The sequence below is a fragment of the Ursus americanus genome, chromosome 9 (genome assembly GCF_024610735.1).
Source record: "Ursus americanus isolate L20-20 chromosome 9, mUrsAme1.1.p, whole genome shotgun sequence".
NCBI lineage: Eukaryota > Metazoa > Chordata > Mammalia > Carnivora > Ursidae > Ursus > Ursus americanus.
The window spans coordinates 37,016,191-37,031,050 of record NC_142135.1 but is presented as its reverse complement, the minus strand read 5'-3'; the positions used below and the strand labels follow the sequence as shown (position 1 = coordinate 37,031,050).

The 14,860-nt window shown below is 37.1% G+C and overlaps 1 protein-coding gene across 2 annotated transcripts in view; it reads right to left on the bottom strand.

The window, feature by feature from the left end:
• The window catches only part of STK3 (serine/threonine kinase 3), a 269,186-nt gene that overhangs the window by 65,699 nt on the left and 188,627 nt on the right, over positions 1-14,860 (bottom strand). For both annotated transcript variants that reach the window (XM_045805877.2, XM_045805878.2), the window contains 2 exons: positions 14,342-14,534; positions 81-256 (listed from right to left, as the gene is read on the bottom strand). In XM_045805877.2, the coding sequence (XP_045661833.2) occupies positions 81-256; positions 14,342-14,534 (369 nt within the window). The remainder of the gene's footprint in view (positions 1-80; positions 257-14,341; positions 14,535-14,860) is intronic.

Genomic DNA, 14,860 nt, shown 5'->3' with positions numbered 1-14,860 from the left:
AGACACACAAACTGTGCTTCTCAGGGTGATGGTAAAATGAAGAAGGATGAAACACAAATGGAAGAATTGAATGTACTTACAAAGTCAAAGTCTCCATCTTGAGGAACTTTCCAGTTATCAGGAAAAACATTTTTGGACATAGGGAAAGGTTCATGCATGTTCTGATTACAATTTTCATGACTCTTATTCTTGAAGTCCTGTTTATCAAAGTAGTCCATGAAAGACGGTCTTTGTACTTGTGGTGAAGTTGCGTTTCCTTAGGTAAACAAAGAACATAGGGAGGGTATAAATTCTTATATTTAAGAAAGTATGGCTCTTACTGAAGTATGAAGTTTTTTTTTTTTTTAATTCAGCAATATAATACATTTACACTGGTCAGACTCAAGGCCAACATTGTCAATTTAATGAAGAACAAAGTAAAATGAAATAATGAAAAAACAAAAATAGCCAGGCCACATAAGAATTCAACTAATGATTAGGCAGAGATCTATAATATTCTTAGATTGTAGAAACACTTCAGAATTTTGGCAAGAATCTTTATCATAATTTTATTAAAAATCATTTCAAGTATATTTGAAATTTGTCAAATGAAGTAAAATTTTAAAACCTGAGTGTTTGGTTGTAAATATGTAAGGCTGCACTGGTATTGTCATTGTGCACCACTACAAACTAAGGAAGTTATAAAGACTTACCCAGGTTTGTCTTATATGTCTTCCTTCTAGTCTTTCTAGCTGATTCCACCTCGTCCTGGACTCCCATAGTTTCGCCTAACATATTTATATCTGACTCCTAACTCTCACTTCAGCCCAGACCTTGCTTCTATTTCTAGAGTTCTGCCATAATTTTTTAAGTCAGAAAACCAATTTTTATTTCTAAAGCTCGTTTCTAAGTTCTATCCTCTGACTTTACTGCCTCTTACAATTGGATTCCTCCATCTGAGGTGAGTTATTGTTGCCTCAAACCTAGCAGTTCTAAAGCCAAAGCTAAGTTCTAAAGCTCAATGTCCTTCAGGTTCATCCATGTTGTAACATATGTTAGAATTCCCTTCCTTTTTAAGCTAAATAATACTCCATTTCATGTATATGTCACATTTTGTTTATCCATTCATGGCCAATGAACACCTGAGTTGCTTCCATCTTTTGACTATTGTGAATAATGCTGCAATGAACATGGGTTGTACAAATATCTCGAGACCCTGCTGATTGTATGTTTTTAAGGTAACTAATTCTTTTAAGTTAACCAAGTTTTCTCTATACATCTGCAGATGTTTATCTGCAAGTGATCTTATTTTTTAATACCTATGCAGAGACCTTTTTCATTTTCTCACGGGTGTTCCAATGGTTGAACTTAATCCCTGATCAAGTGAGTCATTATGATACAATGTAAGCAAACAAGAATAATTATTAGTAAAAGTAATGTTTATTTTTTATTTTCAGCCTATGAATTATGTCTTTTATATATGTTTTTGAGTTTACCTTTTCATTAAACTATTCCCTAATGTGGGAATCCAAATCCTTCACCCAAATAATTTCACAAGTAAGATAACTACGATCATCAATAGGTGTTTTTGATTATCCACCCAGATGTTCCACATTGATGGCATGAGGAAGAGGTAATGAGATGGTATGTGGCTTTTCAACATCGTTACTTTTGAATTAATAGAGGCTGCTAGTATTTCATTACTAGTAACTGTGTATTGGTAATAATAAATTTGAGAAATTACTGTGACTACAACAATTTTTAGAAGCACCTGTCCCAGTAAAGTCAGAAGGAATCTTATATTCAGAATATGCGTGTATTAGTGGAAAAAAAGAAAAGACTGTTTATCTAAAGACTCATCCTCCAATTAGAGCTGCTCAGGCTTTAGAAGGGTTGAAAATAAGTGTGACAAAACATCTGGGACCCAAATGGTACCCTCTGAAAAGATACTGAGGCATTCCATCAAAATTAGGATAGTGTAAAACATCAATATTCATAGTAAACTTCAGGACTTAGAACACTCTCATATCTCAAATACAAAATCCAAGAAAAAAGAACTCCTTAGGGACAATGTATCGAGATAACAACCAAAGCTGCCTTTAGATTTCCTGTCAGAGCAGACTTTAGTGGTATGTTAAAAATGAACAAAATGTAGGAGAAAAGGCATATTTTAATGATCAATACACATTACATAAAGATTTTGTGTTTATGATATTTTTTCTTCAACTTTCTTCCTTTAAATCTCCTACTGTTACAAAAAGAAATTGGTTAATCTGACAAGGTTAAATTACTGACATCTGGATGGCACATACATTCCGTTAACATTTTCAACAGATTTTAAGAACCTTCAATTCATGTCTGGGCCTCATCATTATAAGACATCTTTTTCAATCTTCAGAATTGAAATTTGGTTCCTATGGCAACCTTTTATTCCAAAATAAATCCAGGAATTTAACCTCAATTATTCTCCACCTGTGCCCTTTTTATGAGAATAAAAAATAAAATATTACAAGTGTAGCTCAATAAATTTTCTATAAAATAACTGAGTAAATCAAATGATTGAGGGAAGAAAGATACTCCTTCAAATAAAACCTTTCTTTGCTCAATATTCTTTTTTTTTCTTTTAAGAGTAATTTTGTAACAGGATTATTTATTTGTGTTGTAAATTCTTATTTTAACCAGCTAGTCTTAGGATGGGTTACATGCACAAAGATCTCAAAACTTTGACATCTGGTACAAGAGAGGGTTATTATAGTTTATATAGTAAAATCAGAATCAGAGAGAGTACAAATGGTTTCATTGGGAACTAATTCCTGGGAACGTAAGAAAGCCAGGAAGATCACAATTACTAACTGCATTTGACAAACATAGAGACTGTTGGATTGAAGCAAACTTCTAGATAACATTTTTTTAAAACTAAATTTCGTATACGGAGGTGCTGTGAGAAAAAAACAAAACAAAACAAAAACATATTATGACACCATGAATCCACTGAGGAAAACAGCACTCCCTGATGCCTGCTCCTCTCAGCTGCCCCCACCAGGCTCACACTATTCGTCACCTTTTTCCCTCCAGTCAACACTGGCTTCACCACAGACTCTAGTCGGCCTTCCTTGTTTTCTCCTCAACTACAGGTACGAAACTCCTCATCCCAGAATCTTTACCAGTGTCCTGGTGCTGCACTAAAACAGTCAGGGATCTTTTGATATACCGGTGACTCTTAAATTCAGACCGCTGTATCTGAGTAAATACAAGATTAATCTTTCCTTATTGGAAACTAATATTTATAGAGTGGCTATTCTAAAATGGCCTATATTTTAAGAGCAGCAACATGCACAGGAAAGGGGAGGAGAAAAATAAAATCTCTGAAGTTGCTTTTCCAATACAGAGAATAAAGTGGGGGAAAACTTTAGTCTCTTATAAAAACCTTCACAACAAAAAGTAAGATGGGCTGGGTAGGCACGTCCTTTAGAGAGGCAGAGTAAAGAAAAAGGATAAAGCCAGACAGTCTTCATGTCTGCACTGAGTCAGAAGAGTGAAAGCATGGTCAGAAATGAGTAGTGACGATAAAAAGGGAATAGACAGTCCAAAAGAAAAAAGCCACTAAGAAATTTCATTCTGGGAATCTACACTTAAATCCCAACAGTCCTGTGCTGGTTCTAACTGTGTCTTAATCAGGAGCTTCGATCCCAAGACATATGAACCAGCAATAGTGTCCTAGTGTCTCAAAGTGAAAAATCTACCTACCAAGTATCTATAAATCCTCCCTTCTTTGAGGAGAGGAATGGCCAGGTAACACAATTCTGGCCAATGACACAAAAGAAGAGGTTTCTGGGAAAGCTCTATTTTTTTTTTTCTTAGAATATAAAATGTTTCGTTAATAATTTTTATATTGGTTACATGTTGAAATTATATTTTTGATATATTAGGCTAATGAAATTACATATTTTTTTATTTTTTAAAGTAAATGGTAGAAAATTTTAAACTACATATCTAAATTACTCCTTGTGATTGGACAGCACTGTTTCCAAAGATTTTATTTTATTTTACTTTTAAAGATTTTTATTTATTTGACAGAGAGAGACAGTGAGAGAGGGAACACAAGCAAGGGGAGTGTGACAGGGAGAAGCAGGACCACTGAGCAGGACCCTGGGATCATGACCTGAGCCGAAGGCAGACGCTTAAGGGCCGAGCCACCCAGGTGCCCCCAAAGATTTTATTTTTAAGTAATCTCTGCACCCAACATGGGGCTTGAACCCACAACCCCAACATCGAGTCACATGCTTTACCGACTGAGCCAGCCCAGTGCCCCTCCCCAGATGATTCTGATGCCTCATATGACCACTGAGGAGCACCAACCAAGTCCCACCCCCTGTTTTATAAAGAAGAAACTGAATCTCTAAATGGTAGAGTGACAGCAAATATAGTCTTCATTTCAGTGTGTTCTCCTAGTGTTTGTCCAGGTTGAAATTCATGCTCTACCCCTTTCATAAGTGGTATTTTTCCACTGTGTGAAACAGTAGCTTTTCACTAACCCTTAAAAGGTAGAATTGTAGCCGGCATTATTTAGTCATTCAGTCTCTTCCAAAACTGGTCATTCGGTGCTTTCCTGCATACTATGTCCTTGTCATTGTGACTATATTTTTTGTATTCTCAAAACATCTTTATCAATTCTTATTATTACTAAAGGTAAGTTGTGAGGCTGATTTAATCATTAGACTTTAAAACGTGATTAAAACTAATCCTGAATTATCATCATGATCAGTATAACTTCATCAGATGCAGAAACAAAACCCACTTTTTTTCTCATTGTTGAGTTGTTGTGAATGTCTGGGAGTAATTTATCCATGGGGTTTTCTTTTCTTTTCTTTTTTTTTATTACGCTATGTTAGTCACCATACAGTACTTCATTACCTTTTGGTATAGTGTTCCATGATTCATTGTTTGTGTATAACACCCACTGCTCATTGCAATACGTGCCCTCCTTAATACCTACCACCGGGCTAACCCATGCCCCCACCACCCTCCCCTCTGAAACCCTCACTTTGTTTACCGGAGTCTATAGTCTTTCATGGTTCATCTCCCCCTCTGATTTCCCCCCCTTCATTTTTCCCTTCCTTCTCCTAATGTCCCTCATGCTATTCCTTATGTCCTACATATAAGTGAAACCATATGATAATTGTATCTCTGCCTGACTTATTTCACTTAGCATAATCCCCTCCAGTTCCACCCATGTTAATGCAAATGGTGGGTATTCATCCTTTCTGATGGCTGAGTAATATTCCACTGTATATATGGACCGCATTTTCTTTATTCATTTGTCTGTTGAAGGGCATCCGGCTCCTTCTACACTTTGGCTATTGTGGGCATTGCTTCTATGAACATTGGGGTGCATGTGCCCCTTCTCTTCACTACATCTGTATCTTTGGGGTAAATACCCAGTAGTGCAATTGCTGGGTCACAGAGTAGCTCTATTTTTAATGTCTTGAGGGACCTCCACACTGTTTTCCAAAGTGGCTGTACCAACTTGCATTCCCACCAACAGTGTAAGAGGGTTCCCCTTTCTCCACATCCTCTCCAGCATTTGTTGTTTCTTGCCTTGTTAGTTTTTGCCATTCTAACCGGTGTAAGGTGGTATCTCAATGTGGTTTTGATTTGAATTTCCCTGATGGCTAATGATGTTGAACATTTTTTCATGTGTCTATTAGCCACCATTTGTATGTCTCCTTTGGAGAAGTGTCTGTTCATGTCTTCTGCCCGTTTTTTGACTTATTTTTTTTTTCTGGGTGTTGAGTTTGAGCAGTTCTTTAGAGATCTTAGATACCAGCCCTTTATCTGTAATGTCATTTGCAAATATCTTCTTCCATTCCGTGGGTTACCTCTTTGTTTTGTTGACAGTTTCCTTTGCTGTGCAGAAGCCTTTTATTTTGATGAAGTCCCAAAAGTTCATTTTTGCTTTTGTTCCCTTGCCTTTGAAGACATGTCTTGAAAGAAGTTGCTGTGGCTGATGTCGAAGAGGTTACTGCCTATGTTCTCCTCTAGGATTTTGATGGATTCCTGTCTCACATCGAGGTCTTTCATCCATTTAGGGTTTATCTTTGTGTATGGTGTAAGAGAATGGGCAAGTTTCATTCTTCTGTATATAGCTGTCCAATTTTCCCAGCACCATTTATTGAAGAGATTGTCTTTTTTCAATTGGATATTTTTTCCTGCTTTGTCGAAGATTAGTTGACCACACAGTTGATGGTCCATATCTGAGCTATCTATTCTGTTCCATTGATCTATGTGTCTGTTTTTGTCCCAGTACCATGCTGTCTTGGTGATCACAGCTTTGTAATATAGCTTGAAATCAGGCAACGTGATGCCCCCAGCTTTTTCTTTTTCAACATTTTCAAAGAGCTGGAACAAACAATTCTAAAATTTGTATGGAAGCAGAAAAGACCCCTGAATTGGCAAAGCTCTATTTTCTTGATATGGGTTCTATCCCACCCTATTTCTTCTTGCTCCTTCCTCCTGCCTGGAATGAAGACTTGATGGCTGAAGATTTAGCAGTTATTCTGTTATTAGCAGTTTTAGCAGTTATTAGCAGGAGGACAAGGGAAGAGTAATACCTCAAGATGGTGTCACAGAGAGGATCTTTAATGAGAGCATAAAATCACTCTTATCAATGCAGGATAATTGTTTTTGGATTTCTTGTTAAATGAGAAAAGAAATTAATCTTATTTTGTTAAAACCACTATTACTTTGGTTTTCCCATACATACAACCAAATTCAGTCCCTAACTGATACTTTTCTATTCCCAAGTGGAGGACATAGGAAGTGGTAGGAGCAGCAATCTTCAGTTTTACAACAGGAATACCCCAATTTGAAACTTGAAATCAACTATTCTACACAGTGGTTTAATTTTCACTGCATTTCAGATACATCATAATTTTAAGTGTCTTTTACAGGCTAGCCTAAAAACCTATGGTAAAATGCCTGTTGGGCTCCACACTCGAAATTCTGGAACCTAACCTGTTCCTAAGTTAGAAATAAACATTCTCACAGAGAGTTAACAAAAGTCTAAAAGCCAACTTAAATAAAAGAAGGCGGTCTATTCCATTAGATTTTTCTTTTTGGATGACTTTATAACAAGATATGCTGATACATAATTTTTTATTCAAATGTATGTTCTTATAGTTCCAATATTTTCCACTGTTTAATTTAAAACTATTAATATTTAGAACATATCTTTATTATACGTAAAGAAGATTTTAAAGCCAACTTTTTAAAATTTCTAAAAAATTATGGGGTGGGGGCAGCTGAAATTGCCTAGTAATGTTTAACTACACACTGCTGAACACATGCCCGTGGCGCACAACGTTGTCTCCATGGAGTTGCGTGTTCACACAAGTGTGGGACAGACAGGATGATGTTTCTGACTTACAATTTATTTTTTAAAAAAGGAGAAAAGAAATGGTAGTCCTTCAACAGAAAAGTGAAGCACAAAGTCTCGAGGTTGTAAGTTCTGTCTTGCGTGATTATGGTTGCTATGGCAAATACTTTTTTTAAACACAGAAAGAATAATCACATTAAATTGACAACAATTTCTCCAGTTGCAGCTGAATTCTGACCCTAGCTTATAAAAATATTTTTTATTTTAATAATAAATTTAATGTTCCAAATGACCTCGTTCCTCAGTTTTGGCCCCCATTCTTTCAACTACTTGCTGTGGAACTAAAAATTCTTTAGCAATAAAGAATAAAATAATCACCACTCAATCCCTTTGTGCATGTGAAATTTTAAAGAAAAAATTGTTTTCCTTCTCCTTCACACATTCCCCAGAACATGTGCAAGGAAACTAAATTGTGTGACTATAATACCTTGAACAAATATGCCAGTCTACCCACAATTAGTCATTAACTTTCTTAATTTGCACATGTCTTCTAAACAGGTAAAATGCCTTCATGGAAATTTAAATATAGAAAGGAATTTCTAAAATACTTTAACAAAATGTAATTTGTTTAATTTTTAATTTCTTAACCTGATTATGACAAAGACACTTAAGTATAGGGAATGAAACAACAATTAATCACAACTTTAGCATAAGATATTTTGACATCAAAGGGATTTATGAATATTACCTAATTTGCTCTTCTAAAAATATTTTAAGATGTGGGTGTTCCACCTGATTAATGATCTTGGAAATCTGTCCTTTAATTTGTTGCCAAGAGTATGGTGAATACATATAAAAACCAGGATGTTAATACAGAAGCTACTGACATCAGTTTTTTCTTAACTTCATCAGATACTTTAAAACAAAGGAGGATACAGACAACATTGAGAAGATCCACAGGCTATTCATAAAAAAGATTAAAAGCTTAGAAAATAATACCTGCACAAAGGTTAAAGGGACTGAAATTGTTCAGCCAGAAAAAGTCTGAGGATATAATTTAATAAGTATCCAAGTGTATATGAAGGGTTCGTCCACAGAAAATAGTGACCAGCTGTTTTCCATCTTCAATGAGGGCAGAATAAAGGGAAGCAGACAGATTGAAGCCCAGGGATTTTAGTTAAATAAAAGGGATGATTTCCTGTGTGAGTAATGACCATTGTAATGGCCACTGTGTGTCTATGGAAACCCTTTCTTCAGAGGCCTTTACAAGAAAGACAGATTTTCATCTGTATAAGGAAGACTCCTATTTACATACTTGTCTGTGCTTTTGCTAGTAAAAGAGGTATCTTATGACCAAAATATCTACACTGACAGGTCCAAGCTGGGTCACACATCATTAAACATTCCACAGACCAAGAGCACACAGAAGAGCAAAACATATTCAGTACCCACAGGAAAGTCCAAACCACTGTAGCCACACATTAGCTGGACATTTTGTACCTCTGTCAAGGAAAACCAAGGACTGCTAACTGCCCAGTATTATTATGGGTATTTGCACCCAGCTGCAAGTAGGAGCTGTAGTTTACTGCTGTCACCTTTATTGTCATGATCAATCTAATCAGTTAAAGATGCATACAGCAGTTTTTCATGAAAAAATGGTAAGATCTCTGATGTGGAAATGGGATTTCCCCTACACACTCTGCTACACTGGTTAATTGTTTCTTGGCAATCAAATTCCATCCTTAGCAATTTATTCCTTTGGCACAAAGCTCTGTAATTTGGGGGGGAAAAAAACTCATCAACATAAAACACTATTAATCATTTTATAACTACATATCCGGTACTTTCCTAAAATAGGTTTGGGGAGGAAGAAGAAAGGAAAGGAACTGAACCAGAGCTTGGAGAGAAGATGTCACTAAGCAAAGAATGGGACACGGAAGTTGTTGCTCAGAGCAAATGGTCCCTCACAATTTCATCTAGGGACATTAGATGAATGAGGGAGCGGGAATACCCAATGGTCAGTCTCCCCTTCTTGGTATCTCTCCTAAAGCCTTTTAAAATCCATCTAGAACCTATTTCCAGGATAAACTCCTAAGAATCTAAAGCAGAACCTAATTTTCTTTCTCTTAGAAATTAAGTGAAATTACAAGAATGTATTGTCCAAAATGAAACAATAAACTGACATATTTTAAAAGTCACTATGTATTATAGGTGTATGAAAAGAAGACTTTTTAAAAATATGTATTCAACTACAATTGCTTAACCCAATATTTAATCATTGATAAACAGAGTATGAAAGGTTAATACAAATAAACAGTGTAAAACCTAAACAGGACCAGTTATTCCTCCACCCGCTCTTTTTTTTTTTTTTAAAGTAGACTCCACACCCAATGTAGAACCAAACACAGGGCTCGAACTCACCACCCTGAGATCAAGACCTAAGCTGAGATCAAGAGTTGGACACTTAAAGGACTGAGACACCCAGGAGCCCTCTTCCACCCATTCTTAATACTACACGGCCTCCGTTTTACTTTACCATCTGGCTCACTCTCTGCTGACTATCTCCACAGTGTCTCACCCTTCCTAAATACTCCAGGTTCATTCTAGGCCCTGAAAGCAGAGTAAAGCTGCTTATTTCCTCGTTCTAAAAAATGGTTATCAGTCCTAGCCACACCTCAGAAATACTTGTACAGTTTTATTGTTTTTATTTTTTAATTTATTTTTTAGAGATGCCCAGGTCCTACTCTAGTCTGCAGAACCAGCATCTCTGAGGGGCTGCTGCTGTGATGGACACTTGTGAGGCTAGTTACACGGACCCAGGAGCAGGGTTTATCTTGTAAATCAAGCCCACTGCTCCAGCCTGTGGAAATCCCTGCAGATTCTGATTGTGTCTTAGAATGTATTTTTATTTTGCTCCACTTCACGTCATTTGCAATTCTAACAGACTTTCATTCTATAGCTTCATCCAAGTTTCTGTAAAAAAATGTTGAGCCTAGCCAGGGCTGAGGCCTAAGCCCTGTAGCATCAATGAGAAATCTTCTCGTTGACAATTTATGATTTAACACTACGGCTGACTGAAATTTAGCAACCACCGCGTGGCCTCTGGAGAGCGAAACACTGCATTTCCCAGAACTCCCTGCACCTTATCCTGAGTAAGTGCACTTTCTCATGAGTGAGAAAGCAAGAAGTGAGGCAGAGGCCATGAGCCTCCGGCAAGCGCGGTCATGATGTGAAGGTCTCAGAGCAGCATGCCTGCATCCAGTCACCAGCCTCACAGGGGCAGGAGCACTGGTAGTGTTCACAGCCCTGAAGAGCGAAAGACACTGCGCTCAACCTGTAGTACTGAACTCCAGAGGCCAATGGCAGCCTCTGGATTCACTGCCTTCCTGACAATAGCAGTAGTAGTAGGTCCCATATGGGGTCACTTCTGGGATGCAGGAGTCATTCCTAAAGGCCTAGTCTACACAGCCCTCTCCTCCAACCTTTCCACTGATTTTGTTAATATTCACATCTCTGACTTAAATCTCTTTATGTTTAAAACACCTAAAGCAGTTTGTTTCCTCCAATCAACTCTGACTGATACAAGCCTATTTAGGTATAACCATTCAACCCTCATAGCAGAACTATCGGCTACTTCATAATACACAGTGTCTACAGGATCTCTTCAGAGACTTTGCCAAATACTTTCCCCAAATCCTAAAACACAATATCCAAACCCAGCACTTCCTCTGACCTAGAAGCTTAGCAATGCTGTCCAAAAAAGGAAATATTATTCTGATATGATTTGTTCCCAGCAACCTATGTGTTGTTACAATGATCCAGGTCTCCTTTCCTACAGGATTCATAGATGGGTTAGATTCCTGCCCAAGAGGGATGTCAAGGTCACCAGCTCCTGAGTAATGATATGATTTGGGGGCCAAACCTGGGTCTGTAAACTGGTTCCACCGCTTACTTGCTGACGAGTCGCTTCACCTTGCCAAGTCTCAGTTTCCTTGGGGGAAAACGGTAGTAACAATGCTACTCTATAGGGTCCTCGTGAGGGGTCAGTGAGATCATGTATGCAAAGCCCTAAGCACAACGTATAAGCCCTAAGCTTTTACCTACTGTCAAACGTTCATAATTCCCACTGGATAACAGCACAACATACAAGGATGGAGAGAGCCATCTGACTCTGGAGCCAGAGTGTGAAAGACCTGGGTTGCAATGCAGAAGCCTGGACTTCCCCTGGCCAATGAGGAGGCCCCGGGGGGATGTGAGTGGGAGCAGTGGGAGAGGGAGGGTGAAAGCAATGCCATCTGCTGAAAACAGGTTCGGAGAGTTCTTCTGGGGACATGCCCTTATGCTGACTTTTTTAAAAAACAGATCAAATTTTAAATATTTTTTGTCACTTTTCTCTACTTCCCTTCAAAAGATCTTTTAATAACTTTGCTTCCTAGAGTTATATCATCACACTTTTCAGAAGTAAGGAAAACAGGTCCATAATTTCTAGCTTTATGAATATATATGAAAATGAATATGTATAACACGTATGCAAACATAATTTACACTGACAAGGATATGATAACTTATTTGAGACTCTGATGGAAAATGCTATGGAAATCAGAATCTTCAGCACACAATATAACACTGTAGAGAATTTAGAAAATTAAAAATAATATGTTGCTATAATTTTGGGGGGGACAAAAATGCTAAAGACACATTAGCAAATGTGAACTCATACCAACTCATCTAAGAAGTTTTAAAGACAACTTAGATCATGAAAAACAAAACTTAGATCATGAAAAACAAAACTTAGATCATGAAAACCAAAACAAAACAAAACCTAAAACTAATTATGTGGTTTCAGGGAAAGTAAGGTCTGCCCCCATAACTTCTTTATATTCTTTACTATTGCTATACTACAGTGTGAATAACCCTATGGGTTACACTAACATCACTTGATTAGATTTGGGGGAACACTAAGTCCCACATTATAGAATGATGTCTAAATTGCAGGCACTTAAAATACATGGAAAGTTGGCTCATGGGATTTAAAATTTGCTAAAGCACATAAACAAATGCAAGTATATAAGCCACTATCTGCTCAACTTAAAAATGAGCTTTCAGTAAAATCTCTGTGGCCAAAAAATATCATATTTAGGGCATAAAATTATAACATATATTGAATGATTTCTGTGGCTGTCAAAACTAAAACTCACTACAAAAAATATGTGGAAATCTGCACAGTAATTTTAATGCATGATGTCTGATAAATCATCATCACATATCTCTTCCGTGAAATATAATCCAACATGGAATTAGATTGTATTAAAAACTCATTTTTAATAACCACTGATTATATGTTGATGTTCAACTATGTGACTGCATAGAAACAGGTGCTTATGTAGTTTTGTAGGGAGACCAGTAGTTCTCTAGAAGACACAACAAAGCACTCAATTGTCATCTAACTGATCTGCTAAGAATTACAGAGTTTTTTTTTGTTTGTTTGTTTTTTTTAAGAATTACAGAGTTTGACTAAAAGAATTTTATCAGCTGCGGAACAGCAATGCTACGTGCTAATGGGTAATATGTTGTAAACTGTCTTATCATAAGGTCTTTTTGATCTACAGAGCACATAACTTGTACCGTAACACTAGCTGGCTTTGGAGGCTCCAAGACCATCCAATATAGTTGGGTAAGCATGTTCTGGATGCAGAATGCCTACTGTAGTCAGAAGCCTAGCTAGGAATACACGCTTCAGGCTGCTTTCCAGGGCAAAGGCTCAGGAGACTCACCAGCTGTGGGAGATTATAAATAAATTCATATCCCTTTTCCAGTTCCCACCCAGGAATAACTCTATGGCAATCTGATGGCATTCTGTGCCTCATGACCTCCCCTTTCAAAGTATACAACCATAATGTACGCTGTATGAGCTAGGAAACATGAAGAAAGCACAAGCAGTGAGTGGCTTGAAGTCATGAGGTAAGACTTACTAAGCAACCTCATGGGGGGAGCAGCAAAAAGAAAACAGAAATGTCACAGAGGAAACTGCTTGCTATTTCCATTTTATAACAGAAGCAAATCCTTGAATATTTATAACTTTCTAGGCTCCATAATCCAAGAAATCATGTATTACTGCTTTTGTGCCATTTAGAAGCAGTGCTATGAGTAGAAAACAGCTTAGTGCTTAGACTTTGACACTGACCACATGGGACTAGGGTAGTAGGGGGAAGAGGAAGGTCAGTAGGAATCGAAAGGTAATTAATCTGCTTTTGCCTATAACTGTGAAATCACAATGTCCAACCTTGTTAACTGCAATCTTAAAAAAAGCTAAATACACACAAAAAGAAATGCTAGTCTGTGAAAGTATCTCTGTCTTCATCACTCTGTAAGCAACAGAGATCAGAGAGAATGTCTTAATCGTCATTTTAGCCCCCGCAGCACACCTGGCACTGTGCCTCACACATGACAAGTGGTAGTAAATATGCACTGAATTGAATTTTCTCCAGGAGTATCCCTGTCTCTTGATCCTTCTTTCTAGTGTTTCTTCTTTTCCCAACCAAGTCCTTATTTCTTCTCTTAGCTTGCACCCCCTGTTATCTGTGGCTTAACTGATAATTTAGACAACATGAAATAATATTATGTTGTATTTATTGGAACAGAATTTTATGTTCACTTTTTTATTGGAAAAGTAAATGTTAGGAATGCTATCTTTTTATCTCTAAAATACTTTACAAATTAAATTAAGTTATGGGTTAGCATCTTTTAACAGAAAAAAGTTCCATAACCCTAAGTTAGAGATGTGCTGTTTTCTGCTATACTAAAATTAAAAAAAAAAATTTATTTATGCCATACTTTTTTTTTTTTTTTTTTTTTACTGTTAAGTAATGCCCAGAAACAAAATTTTCCACAACTGGCTACAAAAAGTAAGACAAGAACTATCCTGGTTTTGATAGAAGTGTACTTTTCAAATAGAAAATTAATATTCAACAGGAAAAAGCCACATACTTTTCATAGTTCCATCTTCTTCTTCTTCATCTTCACTGTTTATAACCATGGTCCCCAGGTCAGATTCTAACATCGTGCTATTATGTTCAATCATGGTCTGGGCCCCTTCACTCATCGTGCTCGTGGCCTTCATCGTCCCCACACTCTCTGAGCTAGTCTTCACCATCGTGTGGGAATCCAGCTCATCTTCATCCTGCAAGCAAAAATACTGCCATGAAGGAAGACTTTTCTAAGACACCTGCATTTCTTCATTCTTAACAACATGACAAGCATATTATACTTTTTTAATTGAAGTATAGTTGACACACAATGTTACACTAGTTTTAAGTGTAAAACATAGTGATCCAACATCTCTCTATATTATGCTATGCTTACCACAATCATAGCTACCATCTGTCACCATACAACACTATTACAATACCATTGGCTACATTCTCTATGCTACACCTTTCATCTCCATGACTTATTTATTCTGCAACTGAAAACCTGTAGCTCCCACTCCTTTTCACCCATTTTGCC